The sequence below is a fragment of the Nannospalax galili genome, unplaced genomic scaffold, assembly GCF_000622305.1.
Source record: "Nannospalax galili isolate Female #2095 unplaced genomic scaffold, S.galili_v1.0 scaffold414, whole genome shotgun sequence".
Classification (NCBI taxonomy): Eukaryota; Metazoa; Chordata; class Mammalia; order Rodentia; family Spalacidae; genus Nannospalax; species Nannospalax galili.
The window spans coordinates 160075-173090 of record NW_008334506.1 but is presented as its reverse complement, the minus strand read 5'-3'; the positions used below and the strand labels follow the sequence as shown (position 1 = coordinate 173090).

The window sequence follows — 13016 nt, the reverse complement described above, 5'->3', positions numbered from 1 at the left end:
ATGGCTCAGCAGTTAAGACCTCTGACTGCTCTTGCAGAGGATTCAGTTCCCAGCACCCACATGATGGCTAGCATCCTTCCCTAAGTCCAGTTCCAGAAGATACGCCGCCACTGCCTTCTGGCCTTCGTGAGCACTGCATACACATGATACACTTACATTCAGGCAAAATACTCATACACATAAATATATCAAAAGAATTTTGAAGAAAAAAAGTACTTGAACTACTCTACAAGAGATTTATATTTCAAAGTAGGATTTTAGAAGAAAGTTAAATGATTTGGGGCTGGGTTATGGCTCAGAAGCACAGCATGTATTTAGTATGCAAGGCCCTAGGTCAATCCCAGCTCCAAAAAGAGATCACTGACTGTTTTACTGCAAAGCCAATGAGTGTAGCTTTTGTTGAACATTTCTTACTTGCCCAATACTATGGGAAGGGTTGCCAAGGAATTCAAAAGATGCAGGAAATATGAAACATTACGTCTACTGTAAGGATGAGAGATTAATGAAATCTCATGAAAAGCTACAGTGTAATTAAGTGCTAAAATAATTTTAAGTAAACAGTGTTAGCAGGAAAGACATGAAGACAGCAAGCATCTTATTGTGCAGATTTTAAATAGACACAAAGACACAAAATAGAGCCCTTATTTCATCCAAGACCCACTTTGAGTTTGTTTGTTTGTTTGTTTTTGGTTTCTTGACATAAGGTGTTATGTAGCCCAGGCTGATCCCAAACTCACTACATAGCTGAAGATGACCTTGAACTCCTAAGCATCTTTCTTCTACTTCTTAAGTGCTGCGATTACCAGTGACAACACTATGCCTATCTCATTCCATTTTGTTTTTTCCTGAGATATTTCAAAGCACGTTGAAAGCCATAATGGCAAAGCTGTACCTTGGAGACTCTCAAGAATTGGAGCTGAGAGTTTGTCACGTGAAAAACCTGGAAAGAAGAATGCATTCCTATAAGAATGTCCTTCATGGGAAAGTAGAGAAGCTTCAGGAGTGGAAAACAGAAATCTTTTAATGAGTACAGAAGTCCCCTGACAATGTTAAAGTCAGATTTAAGAAGGGCATCCCATGTACAAAAAGAAAAAATAGTAGACTGCTCTTCTCCGAGGATTCCATTTCTGTGGTCTCAGTTACCATGGAAACCAAATATTATATACAGTATTTAAGAGAGCACATCACGTAACTTTTATCACAGAACATTGTTATAATTATATTTTATTAGGAATTGTTAATCTCTTCCTATGCCTACTTTATAAGCTGAACTTTATTATAGGTATGCATGTATAGGAAAAATCATTAGATAAGATAGATAGATAGATAGATAGATAGATGATAGATAGGCAAATAGATGATAGATAGATAGATAGATAGATAGATAGATAGATAGATAGATAGATGGATAGATGATATTCCAGTAGTGTCTGTGTTGCAGGGATGCACTGAGGTCTTGGGACACATCCTCAGTGGGTAAGGGAACTCCTTTACTGCCTCTATTGGTAGCTAGCACTGTCTTAAAACCACAGCAATCGATGAAATGTGTAGGACCTGGGCCCACAAGGCATCCAGTGACTGGGAAGAGGGGACCTTGACATTGGGGGATGATTGTAGATGTACCTACTACTGAGAAGGAGGAAGGAGTAGTCTCGACATGGTGGCTAAAGTCAAGGACGATGACGAGCTCACTGGCTGAGGAAAGGGGGAAATTCCATCTAAGCAGCCAGATTTGGGGGGGGGCGTGCAGAGGAGTTAGACATTGGAAAGAAAAGTAGACAATAAGAAGTCTATCCTCAATAGCATTAGACTTCTCATTCTGATGACACTGCTACCTCAGCTACATATGGAAAGTTATGTCTATCAAGAAACTGTCATAAGAAGATAGTAACTCCCTTGGAAGATATGTTTTCAAAATCTCATAGGTGGGAATCATTTTTAAAATGGGCCATCAGCTTCCAAATAGAATCCATCAGGGAACAGGCAGTGTGAGGAATCTAATTGTCCTGCGAACTCTCTCCTGCATCTCAAAACACTGGCCCAGCTGGACACACATCTTTTCACCATTCAACCTTCCACTGAAAATCTGCATAGTCTTTTGCTCCATCTTGAATCTAATGCTGGCATCTACTTTGCACACACAGCTTTTCCATTTTGCCATTGAGGGCAGCCTATGACCTTCCTCATATGCACACATTTGACAGACTTCTAAATGTGCACCCTACTTTTTATGACATGGAGCCCTTTGATACTTTCTTTTTTCAAGTTACAGCTCATCTATTTAAAAAAATATTTTATGTTTTTAAATACTTTATTATTTTTTATGTGTATGAGTGTATTGCCTGCATGCAAGTGTATCCTTGTCATGCAGTGTCCATGGAGGTCAGAAGAGGGTGTCAGATTCCCTGGAATTGGATTTGCTGATGGTGGAGCTGGGAATCAAACCTGGGTCCCCTGCAAGAGCAGTCTGTGCTCTTAACCACTGAGCCATCTCTCCAGTCCCCCAAGATTTATTTTATTTTTAATTATGTGTATATGTTTGTGTCTGTGTGTGCTCATAAGGGCAGGTGTCCAAGGGGCACTAGATCCCCTGGAGCTGGAGTTATAAGCAGTTGCATACTGGGAACCGAAGTTGGGTGCCCTGGAAGAGCAGTCACACTCTTAACCAGCAAGCCATCTCCTCAGTCAGATAGCCTCATCTGTTAGGGAAAATGCATGTCACTGTACTGACAGGACACAGTACAAATGAGAGACGAGAAATGGCACTGGGTTCATGGAGGAAACCATCCATGTGAGTGGATGCAGACTGAGAATTACAGACAGTTCTACTAAAATCAGCAATGCCAGTTGGTGGTGTTGCTGTTTAATTAAAAGCTAAATTGCAACAACTACTAACATGATTACATGCTCCTGATTGCATGCTACTGATAATTGATTATATGTCTGTAATCCCTGCCCTAAGCAGGCTGAGCCAGGAGAACTGTCAAGGGTCTGAGGCCAACCTAGGCTACATGTTCAGATAGTGTCTTTGAAATAATGCAAGAAGTGGCATGAACATCCATATCACAAAAATGCATCCTATGCCAATCATCTTTACTGAAAAGGGTGGTTATTTTTCCATAAAAGAGCATCTGAGCCTTCAATGATGAAAACTAGTGCCCTTCTGCCAACAGCTATCATCTTCAGAATCTATTTTGTGCCTCTCAATGTCAGACGACACATAAGGAGTAAGTAGCCAGTGCTAGACCCCTTCCAGAATTCACTGTCTGGAAAAGCAATGGGGAGGACAAGAGATGAGTATCCCTTGTCATCCGTGCATTATGGGGCTGTCCTTGCACCCCATGATGACCTCATGTCAGTAGGTTGGGGCCTGGCCTGTGTGGATCCTGAGGGAACAGGATCCTGTGTGGGCCTAATCACCATGCTGTTGGGGTTCCTGGGGATACTGCTGCCACCTTTAAATACTCAGCAGGCGTAGACTGGCCTGTGAGTGACCTGAGAACTGAAAGTCCCAAGTGCCTCTGTCATTCAGAGAACATGGGATGTCTGTGGCTGTCAACGTTTCTTGTAATAGCCTTGTGTCAGCTGGCATGGACCTGGTGCCTGTGGGACCCAAGGACAGAAGGGTCCTGAGTGCTCAACACCACTTTGCTGGTGCACCAAGATCAGCCATCAGTCAAGGCCTGGGCGTTTCCCCTTTGACAATGTCCTCAGGAAGGAAATCCCTACCCCTGCCATCACAACCCTGAGAGTACAGCCATCTTGGAAGTACCAGCTCCTTGAGGCTTCTTCAGAGGCTGTGCCTCAGGGCAGAGCTACTCAAAGAGCACAACATAATGATAAACCAGCAGAGACTTCGGAATACCTCAGAGCTACTTGGGTTCCAGAACCCCATGAAAGACGAAATCCATGTCTTTGAGTCCAGACAGCCTGTTCAATTGCCCAGCCTCCAGACCTGTGTGCCAAACAGATAGTGCTGAGAGAGCCAAGCTAGTGCAACAAAGGAAAAGAAGTGGGATGGACCATTCCAGTTCACGGTCCCAGACTATAATAAAAGCAAGCAAGCAGAGCCGAGAACCCAGGCCATCTGTCTTCAAGCCAGCCACCAAAAGAGTGTCTCCATCTTTCATTCCCAGAATGAACAGCTGAACAGAAGCCTGAGGAGGGAACCTGGCTGAGCATTGCTGACCACTCTATTGGAGGAATGCTTACACTGCTCCTGGCCTGCTGTGGAGTCTCCTGTGATCAAGGAGGTCTCTGGCCTTCCTGCTCGGCCTAAGGGATGCTAGAGCCTTTATACTCTGTATAAGGAGGTCAGGGACTGTCCCTATTTGTCCAAGAGGACCTATGACCTTCCCCATCTGCCCAAGGGAACCTGAGATCATCCCCCTCTAACTAGTAGACCCTGTAACCTTTACCCTGTTCCAAAGGAAGTTTGGTGCCTTATATATACTATAAGCATCATACAGAATTAATTTTGAATATAAGCATAGTATTTAACTATAGTTACCATCTATAGCTGCATATTTATACCATATAGCTGTCAATTAAATACAAATTAATAAAGTTGAGAAAAAATTTTAAATACAGGTATTTTAGGAGTCCTAATGTAAATTATTTAGTACTCATTTTAATGCAATTGATATTATTCTATGATATACATTACATAAAAGAAAACACAAAATGTGGGTCCTGTGGTTATTTTACCCACATTGCTCTTTCCTCTGGAAGCCTCTCTTCTTATGGTTCAAACATGAATTTCATGAGATTCCCTGTCAGGGTCAGAGAACACAGTTGTGAACCAAGTTAAGTGTTTTCTCCTGCTGGGCTTGCTGCTTAAGGGGGTGAAGACAGCAGGCATCAGAACACCTTGGGAGGTGTGGGAGTGATACCAAGACCTCTAAGAGGCAGGCAGAGTGGGGCTCAGGGAGGAGCACTGGCCTTGCAGGTGCAAGGCATACCAGGAGAGTTCCTGGAGTCAAACATGAAGCCTACACTTGGAAATTCCCCTGCCGTCTAATAAACTTCCATGGTCCTCTGTTTCCTTTCAACCTTTAAGACTGGTGTCAAGGGCTAGAGAGATGCTCAGTAGTTAAGAGCACTTGCTGCTCTTGCAGAGGACCCAAGTTCAGTTCCCAGCAGATACTGGTGGCAGCTCGTAACCATCTAATTCCAGTTCCCGGGGATCTGACACCCTCTTCTTGCCTCTATGGGCACCAGACATGCAGGTGATGCACATACATACATGCAAGCAACACTCATACACATACAACTTGAAAAATCTAAAAAAAAATTGGCATCAAATGGGGCATTGATGGTGCACACCTTTAATCACAGCACTTGGGAGACAGAGGCAGACAGATCTCTGAGTTCTAGGTCAGAGAGGCCTACTGGTTCTCAAAAAAATAAAATAAAATAAAAACTAAAATTACTGTCCGTAACTGAATCTTTGATTTTAAAGGAAGGTCTCTGTAGGTTTACTTTAATGGGAAACAGCATTGTAAAGTATAATGTGAAAATGGTCTCTATTTAGAAGAGATGCATTCAGAGAGGTGAGTCTTAGAGGATGAACATGAGTGTGTTGCCTCCTAAGCATCAAACTGTCAGAAACAGGAACTGGTGCATCCCTCTAGAGAGATCTGTTAAGAAGAGATGGCAGGTTGGTGACTCTAAGTTCTAGGGAGGTAAGCTACATGGAAGGCCTGGTGAATGGGGACATTGCTGACCTCTGTTCACCTCTGGCGCTCCTCCCCCATCCCTCCTCAGGCTGAGGACCTAGTATTGGCCTCGTGAGACCTCGTGGCTTTGGAGGAGGGCGCACCGCCCCCACTGAGCCAGGCGCCTTTGCAGCCTAGGGTCTGGGGTGGGGTCCAGACACGGGGCACATGATGCCACCTCCCTCGCCAACCCAGCACCTGACCAGGAAAAGCCTTGGGTCCTGCACACTAGAGACGCATCCCTGAGCAACACCCATGGCCTCCCCACGCCTGGGAACATTTTGCTGTCCCACGAGAGACGCGGCCACTCAACTAGTGCTGAGCTTCCAGCCTCGGGTGTTCCACGCGCTGTGCCTGGGCAGCGGGGCTCTTCGCCTGGTGCTCGGCCTCCTGCAGCTCCTGCCCTGGCGCCGATCTGTTGGCCCCAGGGCTCCTGCTACATCCCCGTCTGCCTCAGCCCACATCCTCCGTGCCGCCACCGCCTGCGACTTTCTCGGATGCCTGGGTAAGGGCAGGGGACCCGCAAAATTCGGCCCGTTCTGCTTCAGGCTAGGGTACACAGCATACAGGGTAGGATGTGCAGGGTTCTGGAGAATGTGCGCGGAGTGGGATATGCCCTCTCGTGAGGATGGTATACAATCCTGGGTGGGACCTGCTCGGGCCAGGGTGTTTGGCCTGAGAAGGAAGTGCTCACTGCCTGGTCTAAAACGTGCAGCCCGAGGTTTGAGAGAAACTCAAGTGCTGTGGGCTGTGTGACTGGCCCTTGGGTTGGGGAGGGTCCCTGAGCACTCCTAACAGACCGAGGAAAAAGCTAGATCAATTTACCTGGTGACTGGACAGGACTAGAGAATTCTGAAAAGTAGTTGGTAGGGTTAATGTTCATGGACCTTTATATTTATAAAGTAGTTTATTGTGTTTATTAGTGGAGCTTATTTGGGAAACCTCAGATGGTGCAGTTAAACAAAATCGAGAAAAAAATACAGGGTCCTTGTTTAGTCCACCCAGGAGAGACAATCAACACCATCTTATGTGCGTGTGTGTGTGTGTGTTCTTGGCTGTTTTGTAACACATATTCTGTGTGTGTGTGTGTGTGTGTGTGTGTGTGTGTGTGTGTGTGTGTGTGTTAATGTGAAAACCCTGTCTTTTGAGCTGCTAGTGAGGTCACCAAGCCCCTGTGCATGCTGGGTAAATTTCTACCAAGGTGCTCTGCCCCCAGACCTCGCCTGTATGATTTTGTACCCTGGGTGTACTACGTCTGTCTGATATGTGTTCTGTGATGCCCATCTAAGAACAATCTGACATATTCACATGTTTTCAAACCCCCAAAGAAGATTGTGGGCATGTGAGTGTTGCATGAATTTAAATGTCAGTGTCCTTAGGCAAAGTTTTCTGGGAACACACTTCTGCCCAGCATTTACTCCTGGTCTAGGACTCCATTTGTCCTACCAGGGCAGTGTAGAAGACACTGAGGCCCACAAAGCCAAGGTGCTTAACTACCTGGCCCATACAGAATGAATTTGCCAACATTCCATTCAACTGTAGCATGATGCACTGTGCAGAACTGTAACCCAGACTTTTCATCATATCTGTTTATTGTGAAAATAGCCCAATATGCATGAACATGCATAAAGAAATATTCTGAATCCCCACATGCCCCTCCCCCAGCTTTGCAGACCTCCCTTTCTTCCCTTTCCTAACTGGGTTAATTGGAAGCAAAGTCCAGACTGACTTAATGTCAGTTCTATCTGTTATGTTTCAGTAGAGAGCACCACAACCTAAAAACTGTGTACAGTTTAACACCAATGCCACCCGCCCATTAAAATAATTAAAATCAGGTCTCTCATATCATCAGTGTATGTTCAGTTGTCTCTTGAATATTTCTCAATAGTGGTTTTGTTGGAATCAGGCCCAAATTCTGTCCATGCTTTGTCATTTGCTGATGGTGCTGTCCATGTTTGAACTGCAGTTTTCACAGCTTTGAGGTAACTGCTGTGTGGCCTGTGTTCACTGTCCTGTGTGTTCCACCTTGAGCAGGTCCCTGATAACAGGTGGCTGAGTGTGCCAAGGTCCAGATCTGATCCAAGAGTCACAAAAATGTGACTGGAGGGACTGGAGATTTTCTGTTTTCAGCAGAAAAGAGAACTGACTGCTCTTGCAGAGGACCTGGGTTCAGATCCCAGCACTAACATAGGAACTATAACTCTAGTTCCAGGGGATGATAGATCCAGTGTCCTCTCCTGACCTCTGCAGGCATTGCACAACAAGGGTGCACTTACCTACATGCAGGCAATAGACTCATACACATAAAAAATACAAATAAATTTTTTTTAATTTTATTTTTTTATTTTTATTGTGTGTGTGTGTGTGTGTGTGTGTGTGTGTGTGTGTGTGTGTATGCATATATTGCCTGCATCTAGGTAAGTGCACCCATGTCGTGCAATGCCCATGGAGGACGAAGAGGCAGTTGGATCCCCTGGAACTGGAGTTATGGACAATTGTTAGCTGCCATATGGGTGCTGGGATCTGAACCTGGGTCTTCTGCAAGGACAGTCAGTGTTCTTAACCGCTGAGCCATCTCTCCAGCCCCAAATAAAATGTTTTTAAAATGTGACTGGACACCGCAGACCTGGGCTTCAGATGAGTCCTCTGTAATCTCAAGTCGTTTTCTCAGAGTTGGAGACTGACACAGGGAAGAATTATTTCCTTCTCTTGAGAGATAAGTATTTTTTAGTGCAAAATAGCTCAGTCAAACTGATTTCTTCTTGATTTTGTAAAGAAGTTCCCAGGACAGATATCAATAGTAATTCACTCCTGTCCATGTTGGGTGTCCCTTTCCGCCTGGATTTTGCATGGGTTTGCGGCTTCTGAACTCCGGTCCTCATGTTTTCACAGCAAGCACTTTACCTATGGCGCCACCTCCTGAGCCCAAGCCCTTGAATTTTTTTAATGGAGCAGGGTGAAGACATTTTGTTATTTTTCCTAAATCATTTTTGATACAGGATACATTGATCAAACTGGTTTCTTCTTGATTTCATAAAGACATTCTCAAAACAGGTATTAATATTAATTCAGTCGGATAACTTCAATGTTAGAAGACAAATGCAAGTATCTAGAGAAGTGAAAGAACACCATTCTTCGAAAGATGGGTAGATGATGTTGTAGACACGAGACAGAGGTTAGGAGAGCACTGAGGGACTGTCCCTTTTTTGATAGATAGGGAATATGAATTCTTGCCTGGCAGTACCTGCCCCAGTTTGCGGGTTACAGTCTCACTCCGTATCTTTGGTTGACCTGGGATACATAGTGAGATCATGGTGGGATTGTGCTACTTCTGTATCCTGAGGGCTGGGATCACAGGCCTGTGCCACCATTCCTGGCTCCCCCTACATCTCTTATTGTACAAGGAGAACTTGGTGCTGATAGTTACACAGCACTTTTTGGAAAAAGATATTATTTTTGTTGGCAGTGGCTTGATAATGGAAAGATACGGCTGAAATGTTTAGAGATCACACCAGTCCTTTAGCAGTGATTAGTACATGTGTGTGGAGTGGTGTGTTACCCAGTGAATGTGTGTAGCCTGTGCTTCACTGACTGAGCTATCACCCTAGCCTCTTCTGTAAAGAGTAATTGATGTGGACATTAAAAGATACAGGTGATGAATACAGATTAAAAGATACAGGTGATGTTGGGGCCAGAGAGATGGCTCAGTGGTTAAGAACACTGGTTGTTCTTGCAGAAGACCCGGGTTTGAATCCCAGCTCCCACATGGCAGCTAACAACTGTCTATAACTCCAGTTCCAGGGGATCCGGCAGCTTCTTCTGACATCCTCGAGCATTGCACGACACAGGAGCACTGACCTACACCCAGGCAATACACACACACATCTAAAATAAAAGTAATAAAAATATTTTTTAAAAAGATACAGGTGATGAATACATATTAAAAGGTACAGGTGATGAATAGTGATTGCTGTTGGTGCTGTAATGCAAGTCACCAAACAAATGAGGGACAGTCATGTGGCTACTGATTACTCTGTGACAATAGCAACTATCATTCCAGTCATTCAGTCTTCAGTTTCCTTCTTATCTTTACATACCAACATGTGCTTTCCTCTTCCTCTCTCCATCTTTCTTTTCTTCCTCTCCCTCCCTCCTTCCTTTTCTTTCTTTCTTCTCCCTCCCTCCTTCCCCCTCTCTTCTTTCCTTCCCTCATTCTGTTTTCCCTCTCTCCCTTCCTCCCTCCCTCCTTCCCACCCTCCCTTCTTTGTTCTCTTATTTTCCCCCTCCCTCCCTCAACGTAACCAGCTTGCTTCAGATTTGAATTAGGATCAGATAGGCTTCTAGCATCTAATTTTCACACAGGGATCATCATCCGGTCCACAGTGTGGGTAGCCTACCCAGATTTCATCGAAAGCATCTCTGATGTGAACGGAACACACATATGGCCTGCTGCTTTCTGCGTGGGGAGTGCGGTGAGTTCAACTCCCTTTGTTCAACCTTCCTCCCCACCTCTGTTCCTGCTGTGCAGTGGTCATCAAAGTAAACAGCAACACTGTAATTATCTCCATCTGTTGTAAAAAGCAGCTTCTTTGATGAGTGGTGAGAGGTATACTTGTCTGTAAATATAAGGATACATATTTAGCATTGCAGTAAGTTACAGTAAGAGATTATGTTTGTGTAGGGATTTGACAAATGTAGGATCTATGACCTCTCTAGCCATGTATATTTGGCTATGTTTATAGTACCACACATGTGTCCTACCCTCAACTGAGTTGGTTTTGAATTCAATTCGACAGCTGTTGATTAGCTCTAAGATAAAAGTGCCACTACTGCACCACTAGAGCTAGTTTGCTGTGTTGGTCATTGTTGTGGTTATTAAGCTAAGTGTCTGTGAGATGACCAGCCCTAAATGACACATCTATAATGGAACCTCTACATCTAAGGCTCATGGAACATAGTGAAACAAGGTGTAGAGAGAATACTAATATATCTCTCATCTCTCACCAGTAAAGCTTCCTTGTACAGCATAATGCAATGCAAATGGAAGGCCACAACTTCCCCTTTTAAAGAAAAAGAGACTACAGTGTGTATCCCTGGATAGGACTCCTATATTAAACCTCTGCATCCCAGGGCCCAGGGACCATTGTGGAATAAGGGGCAGAAAGACTGCAAGAGCCAGGAGTGGTGGATAACCTCAAGGAAACAGTATTCTAGGTGTCTGAGAAATTGCTCATATGAACTTACAGCAATGGTGAAAACATGCACAAATCCCATGCAAACTCAAACCAGACAAAAACCCAGCAGAGAACTAGGGAAATGGATAAGAAGCCTCACCCTTATCTTAGGAACTATTGGCAGCTGACCGCTGCTGGATGACAGTTGGTCTTTTTTAAAGGAGTGATGCTAGATAGGCTAACCAGGCTCCAGTGGATGAACTCAGTTCAAGGGACATCTGGAGTCACAAACTTGACTCGATAGGCCTTAACATATATGACAGAATGCATGAAATCTGATGGGGGGGAGCTATGGAGAGTACACATAGGGGCTGGGGTGTAAATATGCTTAAGATGTATTGAATGAAGTGCACAAAATTATATCTATCTATCTATCTACCTACCTATACATCTATATCTATATCTATATCTATAACAAAAAACCAGTAAGCAACAACAGAGACTAGGTGCTGTGAAAGATGCAAATTCTCAGGCTTTGATCTGGACCTCAGGATCAGGAGTTTGTGAGACCAAACCTTCCTGTGGTGCAGATGCACACTCATGTCTGAGAGTGACCCTTCCAATGCCATGGCCTCCACCTTAAGCATCCATATGCACATTCTCCATAGTGTGGAAATAGCCCCAGTAAAAGGCAACTGCAGAGAGAGGCAGGGAGATTGAATGTGGTTTGCCAAGTGGGATATATTTAAATATACATCAAATACTCCATGTGAAATTTTTGGATAAATCAATTATTTGATAAATCTTTATTTTTTATGCACAGAGGCAGACACAAAAACATGCTATGCTTCCTGCACTGCACTGACCCTCAGGGTTGGTATAGAAGGCATGAATGCTATGTGGAGTCTGAGTTACTCTGCAGAATTCTCAGCTGCCTTCCATTCCTCCTCTCCATGGCTTCCTAACTGCATCCAAGTGAGGCCCCATCCTAGCCAACATTAGTAGGGTACATTGATTTTATTCTGTCTACTACCTGCACTCCCCTCCTGTTATCCCCTTCTACTCAAGGGCTTTCTGAGTCTCTTGGGCCCATAATCTTCCCTTATCAGAAACAGAGCTTCTACGTCAAACTACAGGAACCCTCCCACCATTGTAAACTGGACTTGCAGACCTCTGCCTGCCTGGTCTGCAAGCAGACCAGAGGTGAAGTTCCCATGTCATATCCAACTGTATAAACAGAGGACAAATGTACACACACACACACACACACACACACACACACACACGCCCCTCTGTCTTAGCTACGGCCACTCTGGGTTCCTGCGAATGTGTTCACATGGGACAGCTCACCCATGTTGTTGGGCAAACGTGTGTCTGCCCACTCACTCCAGGAATAGGTTAGGTACCTCATGCATGCTGCCAGAATCTTTGATGCTGAGCTCCTTTTGATTACAGATATGGATCCAGCTGTTGTACAGTGCCTGCTTCTGGTGGCTCTTCTGCTATGCAGTTGATGTATATCTGGTGATCAGGAGATCCGCAGGACTGAGGTATTGACTGGGGACATGAGCAGGGATGTATCCCCTTATTTTGATGAACAAGATTTGCAGATGCCACTGACCACTCAAAGGTTCTTTGCAGCATGTCTCACACCATCTATCAGCCTGTCAGTTGAATTCCCATCCAAAAGTATTTGTACCCGGTCATTGTTATGATAACATTTCCTTTGGAGACTTGTTCTCACTGTGTGTGCAGTGCAAGCAGGCCTTGATCCTGAGATCCTCCTGTCTCTGCCTCCTGAGTGTTGAGATTACACCATTCCAGGCTGACAGCTCGTTTTTATAAGACATCAAAGGCAAATTCAAAACATTGAGGTTCTTGAAAGCTTACAAATAGGTAACTTGAGAAATTAAATATTTAGAGGCTGTTGGGAAGTTCACGTATAGAGCATGTGTGTTCAAGGTCCTGGGTTCATTACCAGTGCCCAAATGAAAATAAAAACAGCAGCAGCAAAGGAAGGAAAACAAACATTTGGAGGTGGCCACTGCAATACTGAATAATGTGGACACTTTGTGACCCTATGTGACAGTTCCCTCACTTGGTATGGGAAGGAATATCTGCTCAC

General features: G+C 44.4%; 1 protein-coding gene across 1 annotated transcript in view; it reads left to right on the top strand.

The window, feature by feature from the left end:
• Positions 1-5861: 5861 nt before the first annotated feature.
• Gpr143 (G protein-coupled receptor 143) overlaps positions 5862-13016 on the top strand; it is a 31876-nt gene continuing 24721 nt past the window's right edge. The window contains exons 1-3 of the mRNA XM_008829358.3: positions 5862-6222; positions 10080-10189; positions 12347-12441. Of these exons, the coding sequence (XP_008827580.1) occupies positions 5973-6222; positions 10080-10189; positions 12347-12441 (455 nt within the window). The 5' untranslated portion in view covers positions 5862-5972. The remainder of the gene's footprint in view (positions 6223-10079; positions 10190-12346; positions 12442-13016) is intronic.